We start from the raw sequence: 19,633 nt of genomic DNA, 5'->3' as shown, positions 1-19,633 counted from the left end.
TTGATATTCAGGCACATTTTTCCTGAAAAAGGGAAAAGCTGAAAAGAAGAGGAAGAGAGATGGGGGTCCAGGGGGCATTGCCCCCTGGTGGAGTTCCAAGGGTAACTGGTAACGCCCCAGGCGGGGGTGAAAGGGGGCAGCGGCTCCTTTACGCAGAACATTTTTGATAATTTTTGAAATGACACCATTTCCTTGCTTGTTTACCCTTAATTTATCCTGTTTTTTAAAAATTATACCTTACAATAACACATTTTACCTGATTGGATCAGGTAAAAAAAAAACATTGTAGTGTCTATGACATACAGACTCTTGAATGCTTTTGTTTTCAAATAAGATAGTTCTTATATTTTAACACCATAACAAGTCAACTTAAGCAGGTTATATATTAGATGGATGCAATGTATTTCCAGTATCTTTCATAGGTTTGCGAAGTCTTGATAGACTCCCTTTTTGTGCAACATGCGCTTCTAACATAAGCACACTTACTTTTATTTCTGATATTGATGAATGAGAATCAGCTGCATGGATAGCGCTAATAAATTTGTACGGTCAGCTCCACGGAGTCCAGCTGGATGGCGAGCGCACGTGCCAAGGCCGTACAGTACGAGCGTTGTGTAGGTAACTCTGTGCTCCCCTACCCTGGCCTAGGGGACAAAGGAAAACCGCTACTGTGTCGCACATGTGCGAAGCAGAGCGCTTGCCATAGAGATGTGCATGCCATAGTCTATGGCCCGCGCCAGCACACGCTTTCCATTAAAATCGACTCAGTGGTCTAGTCAGTGGCATGGTGTTGTTCGAGGAAGTGTTCCGCAGGGATAATTACCTGTTAGCGTTATTACATAGCAAAAAAAAAAACAGATTTAAAGTGCGGTTCTCTGAAATACTCCAGCACTAAAACGTCCCAAACAAAACACATAACTAGATAGCCAATTGAACAGATGCTCGCATAAAGGAAAGATTTACAAGGGGGAGAATGTTGCTGGGGATGTACTTTAATACACGGACATGTCAAAACAAAGTACTGGAGGAACTCAGCTGAGGAGGAAATTTGTGGAGGGAATTTCCATGCCCATTTCCCCTTCCAGAAGGTTAATTGCTTTCTGTAAATTGCCCTTAGTATGTGTAGGAGTGAACTGGTCGTCAGCGAGGACTCGGTGGGCCGAAGGGCCTGTTCAACGTTGTTCTCTCTTCCTCTTATTTTCAGCTTTTCCCTTTTTCAGGCAAAATATGCCTGAATATCAAAGCATGGTGCTAAGATCAGGCTTCCCATGCATGCCTCAAAAAACATGTTAACTGAATGGAAGCAGCCCAGTTTGGCAGGGTCAACTTCAAATTGCAGTTGCATGCAGATTGATGTTGCCATCTATTTACAGGTAGCCCCGTACATTAAGGGGGAGGTCGCTCTCCTAGAAAATGGTCTTCATCACATTTTCTGTAAGGCAGTCATCCATTCAATGAGATATTTCTCTAAGACGTATCTATCATTCGTATGCAATGCGGCATGATTAATGCAACTCCTGGGAAGTTCTGGGGAAATGTTTTGTTTTTCTTTTAAATTGTTATGCTGCATTATTTTCACTTGCAGTAACATTAACCACATTAACCACAAGGTCTCTTTGCTCTTCTGTTCTGTGCTGTGGCTGATAAAAGACATTCCATGTACTTCTTCGTCATCTTATTCACTTGACCAGTTTCCCAATGGAATTTGTGAACTAAACTAAACTAAACCAAAACCATTACAGTGCTTTCTGTGTGGAGTTCATATCATATCATATCATATATATACAGCCGGAAACAGGCCTTTTCGGCCCACCAAGTCCGTGCCGCCCAGCGATCCCCGTACATTAACACTATCCTACACCCACTAGGGACAATTTTTACATTTACCCAGCCAATTAACCTACATACCTGTACGTCTTTGGAGTGTGGGAGGAAACCGAAGATCTCGGAGAAAACCCACGCAGGTCACGGGGAGAACGTACAAACTCCTTACAGTGCAGCACCCGTAGTCAGGATCGAACCTGAGTCTCCGGCGCTGCATTCGCTGTAAAGCAACAACTCTAACGCTGCGCTACCGTGCCGCCCACTCACTTTGAGATCTCTGGGGTTACTCTGGGCAATCTAGTTTCCCCCTATATCACTGGGACGTGATGGTGAGGCAAATGGCCACCCTTGTCAAGGTTAATAGTACGGAAACCAAGAGGTGATAGGCACAAGAGAGAAAAAGTCAGAGAAGGTTAGGGAAAGTCCAATGTTATGCTCACGGGGAGCAGTGTGAACCCGACGGGCCTAGTGGCCTCGTGTATGGTGACAAGCAACAAATACAAAGTTGCATTATAAAGTACTTGTGGGAAACGTTAGCACACTTGGTGACACAGCTGCAAATTCATAAACAGCATTGAAACAACGTAATCGTTCGCAGAAAGAAAAAAAATCAGTGCGTTGGTACAACATGCAAACTTTGAATCAGAATCAGAATAGCCTTTATTGTCATCCAAAAATGTCATTTGGATGAAATTCCATTACCCACAGTCCAACAATAAGAGCAATAAAAATAAGCAATAACACACACAATGACAAACCAACACAAAACAAAAAAAAAAACATCCATCACAGTGAGTCTCCTCCAGTCACCTCCTCACTGTGATGGAAGGCCAGAATGTCTTTTCTCTTCCCCTGCCGTGTTCTCCCGCGGTCAAGCTGTTGAAGTTGCCACATTCCAGGTCGCGCCGGACGGTGAAAGGTCTGCAGCGGGCCGACCCAAGCCCCGCGACTAGGGGCGGGCGAATACGCTGCCGCTGCACGCCGGGGCGGTCGTGGCTCCCGACATTGAAGCCCCCACCGGGCAGAAAAAAATCCTGCGGCCTATTTTAGGCCGCGCCGGACGGTGAAAGGTCCGCAGTGGGCCGACACAAACCCCGCGATTCGGGGTGGGCGAAGACGCTGACGCTGCGGGAGCTCCCGATGTCGGCCCCCACCCAGGGGCCTGCGAGCTTCCGATATCCACGCGGCCCGCGGCCGAAGAAGCCTTCGGAGCCTCCGAAGGCGAGTCGCAGCCGCTCACGCAGCGCCACCACAGCCTCCGAAGGCAGCCAGCTCCGCAGATGGTGAGTACAGTCAATGGGCTCTGCAAACCAGAGCCCAGGTGGTCCCAGCTGGAGGCCGCCAGCTCCAGGTGTTTGGCCGATGGTAGGTGCAGCAGGAACGGAGACACGACCCAGAAAAAAAGGTCGGGTCACCGTTCGGAAGAGACAATTTTACAGTCCCCCCACACATAGTACACAACCACAAAAAAACACTACATCACATCTAAACACTATAATTAAGACAAAAAACAACAAAAAAACACAAAAGACAAACGGACTGCAGGTAAGCCGCAGCTGCTGAGCAGCGCCGCCATGTATCCATTTTGAAACTCGATTAAAAGTTCCTACATGTAAAAGCTTGTTATTGGAGATATATTTAGCAAGTAGATAAAATGTTATATATGTGAACTTTCCACGCACGTACTGCGCTGGGAATTTTACCGATGTTGATTGTAAAGGGGAGGGCAGGAAAATGTCCCACCAGTCACGATTGATCGCCTCCTCCACACCTAGAAACCCACTCCTCGCTCACAGTAACACGGGGGGGGGGGGGGGAGAGAGAACGACACCAAGTTCACATATATAACATTTTATCTACTTGCTAAATATATCTCCAATAACAAGCTTTTACATGTAGGAACTTTTAATCAGGGCTCCCATTCCTTATTTATGACCACACTGGAAATATTCTAGGGGGGGGGGGAAGAGACATTTTTAAATCACAGGAGGAAGGGGAGGATTTGCCAATGTCCCATCGGCGCAGCGGCTCACAAGCGGAAAGTCATTTACAGCGGAGATTTAGACAATTTTTTTAATTTCCTTTACCGAATTTCTAAATCCATGGAAATATCTCATGGGTGTATTAAGAATTCTATCAGGCACTGCCTTAACACCTTATGTTCATCATTCTCTACTCCAAACTCCCAATTTTTAAAAGCCATTCTAATTATCCAGTCACACTCCTGATGAAATGTTGAAGAGCCATCCCCAGTGTTGGTCGAAATCTAAGTTTTCCTGTGAAGCTTATCCTAAATCATTCCATTGATCAACCTTCCCATAAGTGTGGAGTTCATAGATATTGTTTTTATTGCTGGCGATGTTGAAAAATGACATATCACTTGGGAGTTATACCAACATTACAAATTAAATTTCAAAATTAAGGAAACTATAATAAGGCCTTTAGAAAATAATAACACGATTGGACAGTCAAAATGGATTTATGAAATGGAAATCATCCGAACTTGACAAATCTATCAGATATATTTTCGTATGAGAAAATAACTGCAGATGCTGGTTCGAAGGTATTTATTCGCAAAATGCTGGAGTAACTCAGCAGGTCAGGCAGCATCTTGGGAGAGAAGGAATGGGTGACGCCTCGGGTCGAGACCCCTCCTCAGACCGATCTATTTTCGTAATCAGTTTGTTCATATGCTTGCCAAAGACCCGAATAGTTAGCTACAACCTTCAAAACTTTCCAGTTCAGTTGGTGATGGTGCTGTCAAATCAATTCAGATGATTGACATGGAAGTCATTCATCCAGTGTACATTTTGTTCTCTGACTTTTTTTGGTGCTTCCTCCAAATATTGTTCAACGTGGACAATTATTAATTCATCAGTGGAGGGAGCACAGGAGATCAGAATCAGGAGGAAGTTTCCTTGAGCAAAAAATAAGTGGCTGGAAGAACTTAGTGGGTCCAGTTGTACCTGTGGCAATGGACAAAGGATGTTTCATGTTGGGACTCTTCAAGACTGGAGTAACAGAGAGATAACTGGTAAAAAAAAAAAGAGGCGAGGGAAAGGGATGGGGTAGGAACTGGCAAGTGACAGGTAAGGAGTTAATTAACAGGTGAGTCGGGTGATGAAACAAAAGGATGGAGATGGTCATAAAGGCTGGGGATAAGTGGAGCAATCAAAGACCTGAAACAGAGGAAATCAGATAAGAAAGGAAGGCGAGGAACGAAACATAGAGAGAGACCTGGAGGGAGTCAGGGTGGGTGATGAGCAGGAGATAGAGGGGGAAAGGATTTGGGTGATGGGGGGATACGTTGGGGAAAAATGGAAAGAAAGTGTATGTGACAGAAAGAGTTGAAAGGTTATCTAAAATTGGAGAATTCATATGTCCATGCCCTAAGGTTATACGCAGAATGTGATTTGCTGTTTCTCCAGTTTGTGCAAGGCCTCGCCCTAGCAATGGAGGAGACTGAATGCCGACGTGTCAGTATGGGAACGTCCAGGGAAATTAGTGGCTCGCAACGAGGAGCTCCAGCTGGCCCTGAAGGGCAGAGTGCAAGTGTTTGAAAATGCATTCGTCTAGTCTACACTTGATCTCACTGATGCAGAGGATGTACATCAAGAGGTGCATGTAAACCTTTCTCTCACTGGGAAAGGTTGTTTGGGTCTCTGAATGGAGGTGAAGAACAGGTGTTGCCCTTTCTGTGGTTGCAGGTGAAAGTATCTGGGAGGAACAAACCAGGAAGTATCGTTGCCAGCTGTTTTTCAGCTGTTCCCCAGATTTCCATTCCTTTAGCAAGTTGTGCACTCAAGTTAACACACACCCGAAACTGGATGCTTCCAATTTCTAAACAACTTTGCTATGGGATACTTCATTGAATGCATTTTTGAAAGCTTATGTGCAATATCCATTGTAATATCTACATGAGATGTCATTTTTCAGACAAAATTTGCAGTTAGGAAATTTCAATAGTCAGCTTTCAATAATCCACTGGACAGATCACACCACCCTGCCACGCGTGGTAATGTTGAGTATCCACAATGACAATATAATAAACCTAAACCTAGTACATGGCCTGAATTGGCTATCAGGTGATTTTGATTGGGAATGAAGGAACCACTGAAGTTACTTGGAAAATTCCCTGACAGAAAAAAAAGCTGTTTCCATGTAACCCCTTCGCAATAATTTCCTTAGAATGTGCACAGTGGGCGGCAGTGTGGCGCACCGATAGAGTTGCTGCCTTACAGCGCCAGAGACCCGGATTCGATGCCGACTGTGGGTGTTGTCTGTACAGAGTTTGTACATTCTCCGTGACCGCATTTGTTTTTGCCAGGTGCTCCGGTTTCTTCCCCCATTCCACAGACGTTCAGGTTTCTACCCCCATTCCACAGACGTTCAAGTTAGAACTAGTGTATGGGTAATCACTGGTCAGGGCGGTCTCAGTGGGCCAAAGGGCCTGCTTCCACACAGTACCTCTAACCTAAACTCAAACTAAAGCATAGCTGCTACTTTTACCATTAGTGGTCATTTGAAATTAACAAGCAATTGATCAATAGACACTTTTGCAATGATACTCTATTAAGCAATCAGCCTGAAGAAGGGTCTCGACCCGAAACGTCACCCATTCCTTCTCTCCTGAGATGCTGCCTGACCTGCTGAGTTACTCCAGCATTTTGTGAATAAATAACCTCTATTAAACAATGTACCACTCAGCCTTTAGTAATTTAGCTTGTAAAAATAAAACTAAACTTAGTTATTTGAAAAATCTTTATTATTGAAAATCCTGCAACAAAAAGTAACTGTTATTGTATATCAATAGTGGCACTGTCTACTCAGTAGGAAGATTGTGGATTTGTGTCCTATTCGGTGGCGGTGATATCAAGAATCTAAATTAATACTCGTGTTGAAGCATTGTTGGCAGGGCTGTCTTAAAGGTGAGTGTTAAATCAAGACCACTTCTACTCCTTTAGGTGGACAAGTAGATTGCTTGGCTTTAATTCAAAGATGAGCAGAAGAGTGACCTCCAGGGTCACTCCTGGAGTAGGCTTCATGCATCAAAATGAGACAAATGACAACATTTTAAGTTTACCTCTTCTGAAATATAAAAGTGATTTAAAAATATTTTATTGCATTAACATTTTTTGGGATATCAAAATCATGACAGGTGCTGAATATATCCAATTTTCTTTTCACCCATTCCACAGCATTTAACCAGACCTCTGCACGGATGATCTAGATGAGATATTCCTAATGGTTGCAGCATGCTACTCCTATTATCAGAAAAATGAGTGCCAGGGGTCCTTTCTCAAACTCTAAAATAACATACAACTCATTCTTATATATAAAATAAGGTTCCTTCTTCTACATGAAACAAAGCATTGGTTACTTGGAGTATTTTCATTCAATCAAAATCAAGCAATGCAACATAGATTTAAGTCTTTTGTTACAACTAGTTTACTTTCTCCAAGTCAAACTATCGGACAGACACTTAGCTCACAGATCATGGGAAGCATTCCTTTCCCACAATTTTACTAACTAACAATTTTTTAATTGATTTAAATTTGATCGTGTAACTGAGAAGCTTCTCAGTATTTCAGGAAAAGCTTCTATTTCACATTTCCTGCAACTGCAATGTATCTCAAACTTCCAGCCTGATTTGCAATCTGACTCGATGAATTAGTCCAACGTGGTTTTTTTGTAAAGCAGCAATTGCAGTTCCTTGTTTCATTATTTTTTTCTTCCTTTGTCCCCCAAGATTATTCATCTCCTTCTATTCACTTCTCAACTAGAAAAACTAAATGCAGTTAGCAAGCCTTCAATCTTTCAGCCAGTGATATCACTAGCAGTGTCATATCACACTTGATTGCCACTCTTTCTTCTCTGTCACTTAAAAATGCGTTTTCTGACTTTGCCTAGTTTAGTTTCGTTTACAGATACAGCGTGGAAACAGGCCCTTCGGTCCTCGCCGACCTGCGATCCCTGCATATTAACACTATCCTACACACACTAGGGACAATTTTTACATTTACCAAGCCAATTAACCTACAAACCTGTATGTCTTGGGGGGTGGGAGGAAACCGAAGATATCGGAGAAAACCCACGCAGGTCACAGGGACAACGTACAAACTCCGTACAGACAGCAGCCATAATCGGGATCGAACCCAGGTCTCCAGCAGAAACTCTACCGCTGCACCACCGTGCCTAGTTCAGACAAAAGGCCATTGCCCCAAAACATTAAATTAGTTTGTCATAATAAGATCAAAATACAATGTGATGGAAGAACTCAGTGGTTCACGCAGCATTGGTGGAGCGAATGGATAGCTGACGTTTTAGGTTGGCAAAAGGGTTCTGACCCAAAACATCGCCTGCCCATTCCCTCCACAGATACTGCTTGACTCGTCCTCCAGCACTGTGGTTTGCTTAAGTTCCAGCATCTGCATTTCATTGTGTCTCTCAAAAAGATGCTTTCTGAACTGCCAAATATTCTAGCATATTCTATTTTTACTTTATATTGTCTGTTTGTTACTCTGGGTGGACTTAAAAGATCAGACACAAGAACATAAGTAAATTAGGAGCAGGAGTAGGTCACCAGGCCTCTCAAGCCTACCTCACCATTCAATATGATTATAGCTGATCTGTGTTGATCCCACCTCTTCTTTTATGCCAGTTCCCCATAACCTCAACCCTTCAAATATTGATCTATCTCCATCTTAAATGTATCTAATGAACTGACCTCCATCATCATTAGGTGCTGAGATTTCCAGAGATTTACGAACTTCAGAATAAAGTTCTGTGCACTAGTTTTAAATAACCAACCCCTTGCTTTGCAGCTATGCCTCATTGTTTGTGATTCTCTCACTAGTGAAAAGATCTCAACATCTACAGCATCAAGCCCTCTTAGGATCTTACATGCTTTAACAAGATCAGTCCTCATTCTTTTAAACCCCAGGGAGCATTTGAAGAGCAAGTGTGTTCTTCCAGTACCCAAGCCAAAATTTATCCTTCAACCAACCTTTAGCTGTTGATTTGATTATCTTATTTTTGTAATTTCTTCCGTGTTAATGCATTTGCTTCAAAACAAAATAACAAGGGACATGAAAGAAGTTCTTCTTCAGCAAACTACAATTCTACTGTTTGCTGGGAAAGATTCGGAGGATAAAGAATACCATAAAACATGTTGTACTCATCTTTGAACAATTTGTTTTTAACCACAACTATTCAACTATTCAAAGTGGGAACAATTTAAGAAACCAATTTCATGTCAAATGAAAAATCAAATACAAACCTCAGCAATGCACTCTCCCAGTGATAAACTCCTGTCCTTAGTTTTTCTTTTGTTCATGATGGAAAAATTCACAAACTGTAAAACAAGTCAAACAACATAAACAGGATCTAATCATTTTAAATATTTCCACAACTGAACTGTTGTTATTTTATAACAATTTTCATTTGTTTAAAGTGAATCATGATTTTATCAAAGTTTACTTCCTGCAGCAACGTTTTTATTTACAACTTGTTAAACTATTGCAATTAAAAATTAATATTTTTCAAAATTAAGGTTTGCAGTTTAAACATTAGTCGCAGAGTCAGAAAGCATGGAAACAGGCTTTTTGGCCCAACTTGCCAACCAACATACCTCATTTACTCCAGTCCCAACTGCTTGTGCCTGACCCACATCCCACTAAACCTATGCCGTCCACGTACCTGTCCAAATGTTTCTAATAGTAGCCGTCTCAACTACCTCCTCTGGTAGCTCGTTCCATACACCCACTACCCTATGTGTAAAAATAGTTGGCCCTCAGGATCATATTAAATCTCCCCCCCCCCCCCACCCAAACGTTAAACCCATGTCCTCTGGTTCTCGATTCCCCAACTCTGAGTAAAAGACCCTATGCATTTACTTTATCTATTCTTCATGATTTATAAAACCTCTATAAGATAATATAAAAAACCTCATCCTGCTGCGCTCCAAGGAATAAAGTCCTAGCCTGCTCAACCGCTCCCAGTAGCTCAGGCCCTTGAGTCCTGGAAACATCCTCATAAATCTTTTCTGCACCCTTTCCAGCTGAGCATCATCTTTCCTATAACAGGGTGACCAAAACTGAACACAATACTCCACATGTGGAGAGACACAAAAATCCGGAGTAACTCAGTGGGACAAGCAGCATCTCTGGAGAGACGGAATGGGTGGCGTTTCAGGTCGAGATGCTTCTTCAGACTGGTTAGGGATAAGGGAAACGAAAGATACAGACAATGATGCAGAGAGATAAAGAACAATGAATGAAAAATAAGCAAAAAAAGGAAATAATAAAGGAAACAGGCCATTGTTAGCTGTTTGACAGACAGGTGAAAACGAGAAGCTAGTGCGACTTGGGTGAGGGAGGGATAGAGAGAGAGAGAGAGGGAATGCTAGAGCTACCTGAAGTTGAAAAATCAATATTCATACTACTGCGCTGCTAATGTGGCCACACCAATGTCATGTACAACTATAACATGGCCTTCCAACTTCTGTACTCAACACTCTGATGAAGGCCGATGAGTCAAACGCCTTCTTGACCACCTTATCTAGTGACACCACTTTCAAGGAAAATACTGTATATAACATCCAAAAGTTTCAGAAGCAACAAGGAGTTTTGATTTCAATTGACATCACACTGCTCTTGGAGTTATGCTCCATCTAGTAAAAGGTGCAGGAAAATTGCATAGTTAAGAGTGTTTATTGTCATGTACACAGGGAGCAGAACAATGAATTTCTCACACTGCAGCCTTACAGGCATATTAATCCAATAACAGGTCAAACACATACACAATAAATTATCAGTTATTCTAGCTATCCCAGACCATGATGGTGCAAGCCAGAGTAAGCAGTTCAACCGTGGCACAAATGCCATAGTACTTTAGTGATGAGGTTAGGTTGTGGTTAGGGTTGATGAAGGTGCCTCAAGTGCCTGAAGGTTGATGGGAGGAAGTAGAAACAAAGGACAGCAGATACTGGTTAATATACAAAAGGACACAAAATGCTGGAGTAACTCAGCAGGTCAGGCAGCATCACTGTAGACCATGTTCTCCAGAGGTGCGGCCTGACCTACTGAGTTACTCCAGCACTCTGTGTCCTTTTGATGGGAAGAATCTGTTGTTCAACCTGGAGATAACATTTCTTAGGACCCTGTACCATTGGTAGCAGCCCGATGAGAGCATGGCCATGATGATGGGCTTTTGATGATATTGCCTTCCTGAAGTAGTACTCGCGGTGGACATTTTTGATGAGGAGATTAATATCGTGGATTATGCAAAGTCCACCACTTTTTACAGCTGCCTTCGTTCTTGAGTGTTCGAATTACTGAAGTAGGCCATGATGCAATCAGTCAATATGCTCCTCAGCATACACCTGCAAAAATCCAAGAGCGTATTCAACAGCATGCCAAACCTCCTCAAACTTGAGGAAGTAGAGCATTAGTGAGCTCTCGTTGCAATTGCATCAATGTACTGCACCAAGGACAGATTATCAAAATGTGTAGGTCCCAGAACTTCAAACTGTTGACTCTCTCCACCACCGTTCCACTGATGAAGACAAGTGCATGTCACTCAAATTTCCCCTTCCTGAAGTCAACAATCAGCTCCTTTGCCTTGCTAATGTTGAGAGCAAGATTGTTGTCCTGGAGGCATTCAGATTATCGTTCTAGTAGTACTCAACCACAGTCATACGTAGAGAGAAGTCGAGCAGGGAACTGAGTATGCAGCCCTGAGATGCCCCACATTGGCATTGAGGAGGTGGTGTTGGTGCCAATTCATACTGACTGAGGTCTGCTGATGAAGAAGTCAGTGCACAGGAAGGAGCAGAGACCCAGATCCCAGAGGGTGAGGGTTAGTCTTACCAATTCCACCTCATTCTGATACAAGAAAAAGTTAGATTGGACATTTCAAAGGTGTTATAACACCTTCAAATTAATGCATATAACACAATAACGTCATATAAATAACTCAGACAAGCTTTAGACATTTAAGTTACTTTGACAATAAAGTGTATTACATTCCAGGAATTAATCTTCTGCTCTGTGAACTCTAATTTGGTTTCTCCCTCATAAAATCCCTCGGTTACTGAAATACCCATAGCATGCACCTTTAATTTCCACATTTATACAAGGCTTACATCACTATTAATATTCAGAGGGTTATAAACAATTCCACCAATAATTTTTATCCCCATTAAGAAGCAGGATCTCCCTTTCGTCTATTCCCTTTAAATACCATTACCCACGGTGACCAATAAATACCTTTTCGGATCCCACTTTCTATCACATGCCCTGTATCCTTCTCTGCCTCAGTAATTCAAGTGGTCATCTCGATACATCCTAAATGTTGAGAGAGTCTATACATCCACCATTCCATCAAGCATTTCATTCCAGATTCAAGGGGCTTCTTTATTTGTCATGTATACCAGATAGCTAATGGAAGAATGAAATTCTTACTTGCTACAGCTTTACAGGGATAGTAAACACAATAAGAAAAATATACAATACATTTTCAGTTATTCCAATTAAATTAAACCAAAGTAGTGCAAAAACCAAAGTACATAGAGCAATCACAGTAGTGTAAAGTCTGTAGTGGTTCAGTTGGGTTGAGGTAGTGACATGCAAGGTGGTTCACGAACCTGAAGATTCGAAACATTCTGTAGGAGCCATTTTGTGTTTATTAGCTATCTTACCATATTATCATATTACTTTGTATCCTGCTGTATTATTTTTGTACACTAGGGGATTGTCCCGAGATGAATGTTGGAATCCTACGTATATGGACTGGGAGGAGTCAGAATTATGAGTATAATTTGCCCAGCACTTACGTAATGCTTCAGTGTGACACCAGGAGCTGCTAAGCTAATATGGTCTTAGTAGCCATACAAGCCAAGCCTACTCAACAGGGTTTAGTAAGTCAGTAACAGGATACGAAGAAGTGACAGTGAGATACTAAGTTCTTACCAAACAAGTCAAACAAAGAAGTTAACAACGGGCGATATACTAATCTGTTTTGCATTATTACTTCAATAAACGACTAACTAACTGCACGTCGTGAAGATCTCTCTGTTGTTGTTGTTATTTGTGTCAAGAACCATCGCTCCCCTCCTTTGTCAACGGTAAGCTTAAGGACTTTATTGGGAAGGACTGAGTTGCCTCTACATGTGTAAGAACTTATCTTTAGCCGGAGCACTACAAATTGTAAGAACTTATCTTTAGCCGGTGCGCTATTGTAAGAACTTATCTGAACTGGAGTGACTTATTGCATGAGCTTCCTCAGCCGGAGTGAATAGATCAAAGCTATCCTCGGTGAGAGAAGATAAGGTAACCTGTCTCTAAAAAAACTGGCTCGAGGAGTGGGGCTGGAGCTTGTGTATCGACTGCATGGAACAAAGGATTGTTTTATTGCAAAAGCTTTAAATGTGAAACAGACTGACCGGGTCATTACCTGCGCTGATCTGTCCAACGGAGATTGAAAACTTCGAAAGGCTTCGCGCAGGAATTGTAAGTTCAGCATTAAGTGTTTTTGAAAAGCTGCTGGATCAGAAGCTGTTTTGGACGGCTGCTGAAATGGAATGCTGAGAATAAAAAAATGACCTTGAGCATCGCATGCTATCAGTTTTGTGTTGAATTCCTTTAAAGATACGATTTTGCGTCAATACATCTTAAAGGGATATTGACGTACAATTGTGCTAGTACGAAAATCTGATGTTCGGCCAGCAGGTGGGGCCATCAGAATGGATTCCCAAAGGCAAAATGGTTTTTCTTCAGTAGGTGAATCTTCAAAGTTCTCTTACGATCTTGGAATGGGTTGCAACCCTGAAAAGCCAGAGTGAGATTGAAGATGAGGAAGAAAAACAGAACAACTCAAGCTATAAACAAGCTACCAAGTTAATAGAAAAAATCAATTAAGAATATGAAGCATTGGTAAAGTTATCACTGCCTGAAGATGAGCTCAAAAAGCAAAATCAGTGGATTTACCAACTCTCAAATTCTAAATTGAGCTTCAAATCTCGTTCTTCATCTCGTGCATCTTGGACGCACTCTGCTCGGATGAAGGCTAAGGCAGACCTGGCCGATCTTGCAGAACAGGCTGCCATCATGGAAGACAGGCATGAGATTGAGGCAAAGGAAGAACAGAAACGAGATGAACAATTGAAAAACAAAGAATTGTCAATTGAACAGAAGAGAAGACAATTGAAAATGGAGCTCGACAGGAAGAGAAAACAATTGGAAATGGAGCTCGAATGGGAGAGCCAGAAGGAACAGCTGAGAAGACGGAAGGAACGATTGGAACTAGATGCTGCAATAGCAGCAGCCAAGACAAGACTCAATGTACTTAATGCTAGGAAACCAAGATACAGCTCGACAGTAGCTGATGGGATGAACTCTTATTTGAAAAGAGGAACTGTCAAAGGCCCTACCTTTGCTAAGGCAAGAGAAAAGCCGCAAACAGCCAAAAGCAGTTTGGCAATGACTACAGAATCTGTAGAATCACAGGTGCAAGAAGATCATTCTGAAATACTTCATATATTTAACAAAAGGACAAGGAAAAGAAACCAGACCATACAGAACAGAAGGAAAAGCCAAGTGCGAGTGATGCTGCTCTTCCATTTCAGACGTGTGACCATATCAGAGCCGGTGATGAAACCTGCATCTCCTCAAAAGGAGTCCAAGCTGATCCATTGGTTGGAGAATCTGGACCGGAAAATATTTGTTTGAGCACAGAGATGACTGAGACCAACTCTGAACTAATACCAGAAGATCGTGAATCTTCGGATCATGAAATGATATAACTGGTAACTTCAGGAGATCCTGCACCAGAAAACCCAGCACACCTTGAAGACATTTCAATCAAAGTAATCCCTGAAAAAACTAGTTCTGCAGAGAACTCTACAGTTTTTGTCGATGGTGGAAAACTAAATGAATTCATCACCAGCGAAACTGAAGATTACCATCCAGAAATCTTTGTTACAAATGGAACTACACTGGATGGTGGACTAAGAGACCACGGCAGCAGGGATTGGAATGGCTGCTCTGCCGCTGCTGTCAATCGAATATCTATTGCAAGCCAAGAGGAGCTTCTGGTCAAGCAATACAATCACGACTTCAGAATAGGAAAATCCAGAGTTGACACGATGAAAAGAATTACAGCTTCAACTGGACAAATCCATTTTCTGGACCGATAGCACAACTGTGCTTAAGTACCACAACAATGAAACCAAACGTTTTCAAACATTTGTAGCAAATAGAATCTCCTTTGTAAGGGATGCTACTGATGTATCACAACGGAGATATGTTAGCACAAAGGAAAATCTTGCAGGTGAAGCATCGAGGACTGACAGCAGACCGCTTCTTAAGCTGGAAGAGAAGAAGATTGAAGAAGATCTTGTCTAATGGGCAAAATATTGGAGACTGTACCAGATGCACAAGGTTTTGTGCATTCTGTTCGACTTCGGACTAAAAGCAACATCTTGGAAAGACCGATTATGAAGCTATGTTTGCTTCTGGAAGCTGATACCCGAGTACAGTCAAGACTGGTGGCCTTGAAGATTGAAGAATCACTATAGTAGATTGGATGCCAATATATAATGCATGCTTTTTTATGTATGAAGTCTTTCTGGCTCCTTTTTAATGTTTATTAGTAATTGTTGCGTTATACACATAGAACAATTAGGGGGCGATGTGTATGAGCCATTTTGTGTTTATTAGCTATCTTAGCATATTACATTGTATCCTGCTGTATTATTTGTGTACACCAGGAGATTGTCCTGAGATGAATGTTGGAGTCTTACGTATATGGACTGGGAGGAGCCATAATTATGAGTGTAATTTGCCCAGCACTGACGTAATGCTTCAGTGTGACACCAGGAGCTGCTAAGATAATAGGGTCTTAGTAGCCATACATGCCAAGCCTACTAAACATAGGGTTTAATAAGTCAGTAACAAGATACGAAGGAGTGACGGTGAGATACTAAGTTCTTACCAAACAAGTCAAATAAAGAAGTTAACAACGGGAGATATACTAATCTGTTTTGTATTATTACTTCAATAAACGACTAACTGCAACGTTGTGAAGATCTCTCTGTTGTTGTTATTTGCGTCAAGAACCATTGCTCTCCTCCTTTGTCAACGGTAAGCTTAAGAACTTTATTGGGAAGGACAGAGTTGCCGCCACACATTCTTTGGTGAAAAAAATCTTCCTCAGATCTCCTCAAAGCCTCTAAACCCTCAGCAAAAAACACATGCACACCACTTTCAGTCATCCTTGGTATCGGGAAAGGTTGCAAATTATGTACCACACCTTTGCCCTCATAATTTTGTATATCTCAATCCTGTTGTCTCTTTCAACCATCACCTCACCCACTCCAGCCACCTCACTCCAAGCAAAACAATAGACAATGGACAATAGGTGCAGGAGTAGGCCATTTGGCCCTTTGAGCCAGCATCGCCATTCACTGTGATCATGGCTAATCATCCACAATCAGTACCCCGTTCTTGCCTTCTCCCCAATATCCCTTGACTCCGCTATCTTTAAGAGCTCTATCTAACTCTCCTGAAAGTATCCAGAGAATTGGCCTCCACTGCCTTCTGAGGCAGAGAATTCCACAGATTTACAACTCTCTGAATGAAACGTTTTTCCTCATCTCCGTTCTAAATGGCCTACCCCTTATTCTTAAACTGTGGCCCCTAGTTCTGAACTCCCCCAACATCAGGAACATGTTTCCTGCCTCTAGCATGTCCAATTCCTTAATAATCTTATATGTTTCAATAAGATCCCCTCTCATCCTTCTAAATTCCAGTGTATACAAGCCCAGTCGCTCCAGTCTTTCAACATACGACAGTCCCGCCATCCCGGGAATTAACCTCGTGAACCTACGCTGCACTCCCTCAATAGCAAGAATGTCCTTCCTCAAATTTGGAGACCAAAACTGCACACAATACTCCAGGTGTGATCTCACAAGGGCTCTGTACAATTGCGGAAGGACCTCTTTGCTCCTACACTCAACTCCTCTTGTTATGAAGGCCAAAGAAGAAACAAACCCAGTCCATCCAATCTTTTCTCATAGCTGAAATGTTCCACCCAAAGCAACATCCTAGTGAACTTCCTCTGCACCGTTAATGTCGTTGTTACACTGTGGCAACAAAAATAGCCCAAAGGAATAGTAGTTTGGCCAAACCAAAGTTTTATACATTGCACCAAAGCTCTAAGCCAATGAAGCCAGGCATCCCGTATATTATCATCACCTTATCTACTGTACGGCTACCTTCAGGAACACAAGGCATCTCTTTTCTTTCGTACTCTCCAGGCACTAGCATTAATTGTCTATTTCTTAACCCAATCATTCTTCTCAAAAGGCATCACTTTGAATTTAACATGATTAAATTTCATCTGCTTTTGCTCTGCCAATCTTGACAGGAACTACTGTTTCACTAACAATTACATTACTTTCCATCTCATCTGTAAACTTACTAATCATACCTCCTACATTCATAATCATACATTATTTGTACATAAAAGATCCCAACAGCAATTATTGCGATACACCACTGGTCACAAGCTTGCAAACAAAAAAAAACAACCTTCCATCGCTACAGTCTCTTATTACTATGCCAATTTTGGATCCAATTTTCCAATGTGTTTCGGAACCCATGGGTTTTAACTTTTGGACTAGCCTTCCATATGGGATCTTGCCAACGGTCCAAACTGAAATTCACGTGGATAACATCACCTACATTGCAGATATCAATACACTTTTTCTTCTTTCTTCAAAATGAAATCAAATTGGTCAAGCAGGATTTTTCTCTAAGAGCCATTTGACCAACATTCAATAATTCTTATCTTTCCAAGTGTAGATTAACCCTGTCCCTCATATTCCTCCCATGTCCCTTGCCACCGGAAACACATGTATCAAGTGTTCCCAGTACCAACATTAGACTAGTAGGCCTGTAATTATCTGGCTTATCCCTGCCTCCCTACTTAAGTAAAGGAATCAAATTCACTGTCCTTCAGTTATTTGGCATCTCACCCAAGCCAAAGACTTAAAAATCTGTTGGAGTCCCAGTAATCTGTTTTTTTCATTTGCCTCCCAGACTGCCTGCGATGCAGCATATCAAGCCATAGGAATTTATCCATCTTTATGGTCAATAAAATATCTAGCACTCCCTTTTTTAAACAGTAACCTGATCCCACTTTTAGCTCCCCTCCACAATCCCCCCCTCCCCTCCCCACACGTGATTGAATTGACTAGGCCTCCTGCCCCTAAGGTTTAGAATGTAACATATACAACGACGATGTTTTCTCCAGTGGAGATGCATAGTTCCAAGCGGTTACAGGTCACAAAATAAGAGTTTTTTTGAAATTCTCAATCCTGGAGGACAGTAGACACCCAGTCATTGAATGAAATCCAATCTGAAATCGATAAGGTTTCTGGATATTATAGGAAACATGGGAAAAGGTAGGAAATTTGAAGTTCTGTGACAAATCAGTCACGATCGTGTTGAACGGCAGAGCAAGCTCGTGGGGCCCATTCCTCATTCATTAATTACAATTCTGTTATTGTCATACAATGAAAGCGATCGCATTCTAAAACTAAAGCTCTGGTCAACTATATTCCTTCTATCATGCCTTTTTTTTTTTGTTCCTCTAGAATGGTACGTATTGACTGCACAAAGTAACAGCGAATTTCAGAGTTGAACCGTTACTCTACCCAACACACCTTCACTAATCAGCTGCCACGCCACTCGCTCCGCAATTTTGTAATCGCTACTGGCAGAAGCTGAAATATTCCGGCCGGCTTTCACAACGTAACACAAACCGCAGAGAATCCTGCCTGTCCACACAGAAATGTCCATCTCTGGGAGACGAATCCTCTAAAGCTGCAACATCAGAAAGGGCCTTTCATTCAGTGGAACGAATCAGAGACTCCGATGGCCCACCATGCATTTTGGAGAGATTGAAAGACAAGACCCAGAACCGCGATTTGCTCGGCGTTCATCCCACCTCTGCTCCGTGGACCAGGCTCGCATGGAAAACCTCAAAATGCTGGAGTAACTCAGCGGAACAGGCAGCATCAACCTGCCGCTGAGCTACCCCAACATTCTGTGTCTATCTTCGATGTAAACCAGCATCTGTAATTCCTTCCTACACATTTCGCATGGAAACCCGGTGGAAAAGGGTCGGCAAGCACCTGTGCCTTCGGTCATCAGATTCCTCCTCCACCATCAACTGCAAATCAATGGGAAGCCCCAGCCTCGTGTGTGTGGCAAGCTCACCGTCGTGAAGCACAAGCAACAGCTCCAGGAAACCCTCCAGATGAGACAAAGAAGCACCTTAAACCCACTCTCCATTTGAAGGGGTCTCGACCCGAAATGTCACCCATTCGTTCTCTCCAGAGATGGTGTCCGACCCGCCGAGTTACTCCAACATTCTGTGTCTATCTTCGGTGTGTAAGCCAGTATCTGCAGTCCCTTCCCACACATCTCCATTTGACTCTTTTCCCCCTTTATTGAGAAATCCATTTTACTCGCTGATAACTCACGATTCGCAACAGGTACTCTGAGAAAAGATGGTCGGGCTATTTGCAAAACACTCGGGTTATTTCTTTAAAATATAAGGTTTGAAACAAACCAAAAAACAAAAATCGAGAGCCCTCCATCCTACCTCAGACAGGCCCGACCGTCGCTCAGGTAACCGAGACGTGCTGTTATGGAGCCCCGCCCCGCCTCCGCCGCCCTTTCCTCTCTGACCCCTGCGACCTCCCCCAGCTCGTACGTCACTCGTTAGCAACCTCCTTCCCCCC

General features: G+C 42.5%; 1 protein-coding gene across 5 annotated transcripts in view; it reads right to left on the bottom strand.

Moving 5' to 3' along the window:
• orc4 (origin recognition complex, subunit 4) overlaps positions 1 to 19,549 on the bottom strand; it is an 81,510-nt gene extending 61,961 nt beyond the window's left edge. For 2 of the 5 annotated variants that reach the window (XM_078404410.1, XM_078404413.1), the window contains exons 1-2: positions 19,107 to 19,286; positions 9,104 to 9,178 (exon numbers count right to left, since the gene is read on the bottom strand). In XM_078404410.1, the coding sequence (XP_078260536.1) occupies positions 9,104 to 9,178; positions 19,107 to 19,181 (150 nt within the window). In that variant the 5' untranslated portion in view covers positions 19,182 to 19,286. Of the gene's footprint in view, positions 1 to 9,103; positions 9,179 to 19,021; positions 19,069 to 19,106; positions 19,287 to 19,494 lie in introns of those variants that run through there. The other 3 variants (XM_078404411.1, XM_078404414.1, XM_078404412.1) reach the window with 3 other exon arrangements.
• Between the last annotated feature and the right edge of the window lie 84 nt (positions 19,550 to 19,633).

The sequence above is a fragment of the Rhinoraja longicauda genome, chromosome 8 (assembly GCF_053455715.1).
Source record: "Rhinoraja longicauda isolate Sanriku21f chromosome 8, sRhiLon1.1, whole genome shotgun sequence".
Taxonomy (NCBI): Eukaryota; Metazoa; Chordata; class Chondrichthyes; order Rajiformes; family Arhynchobatidae; genus Rhinoraja; species Rhinoraja longicauda.
This window is presented reverse-complemented; position numbering and strand designations above follow the sequence as displayed.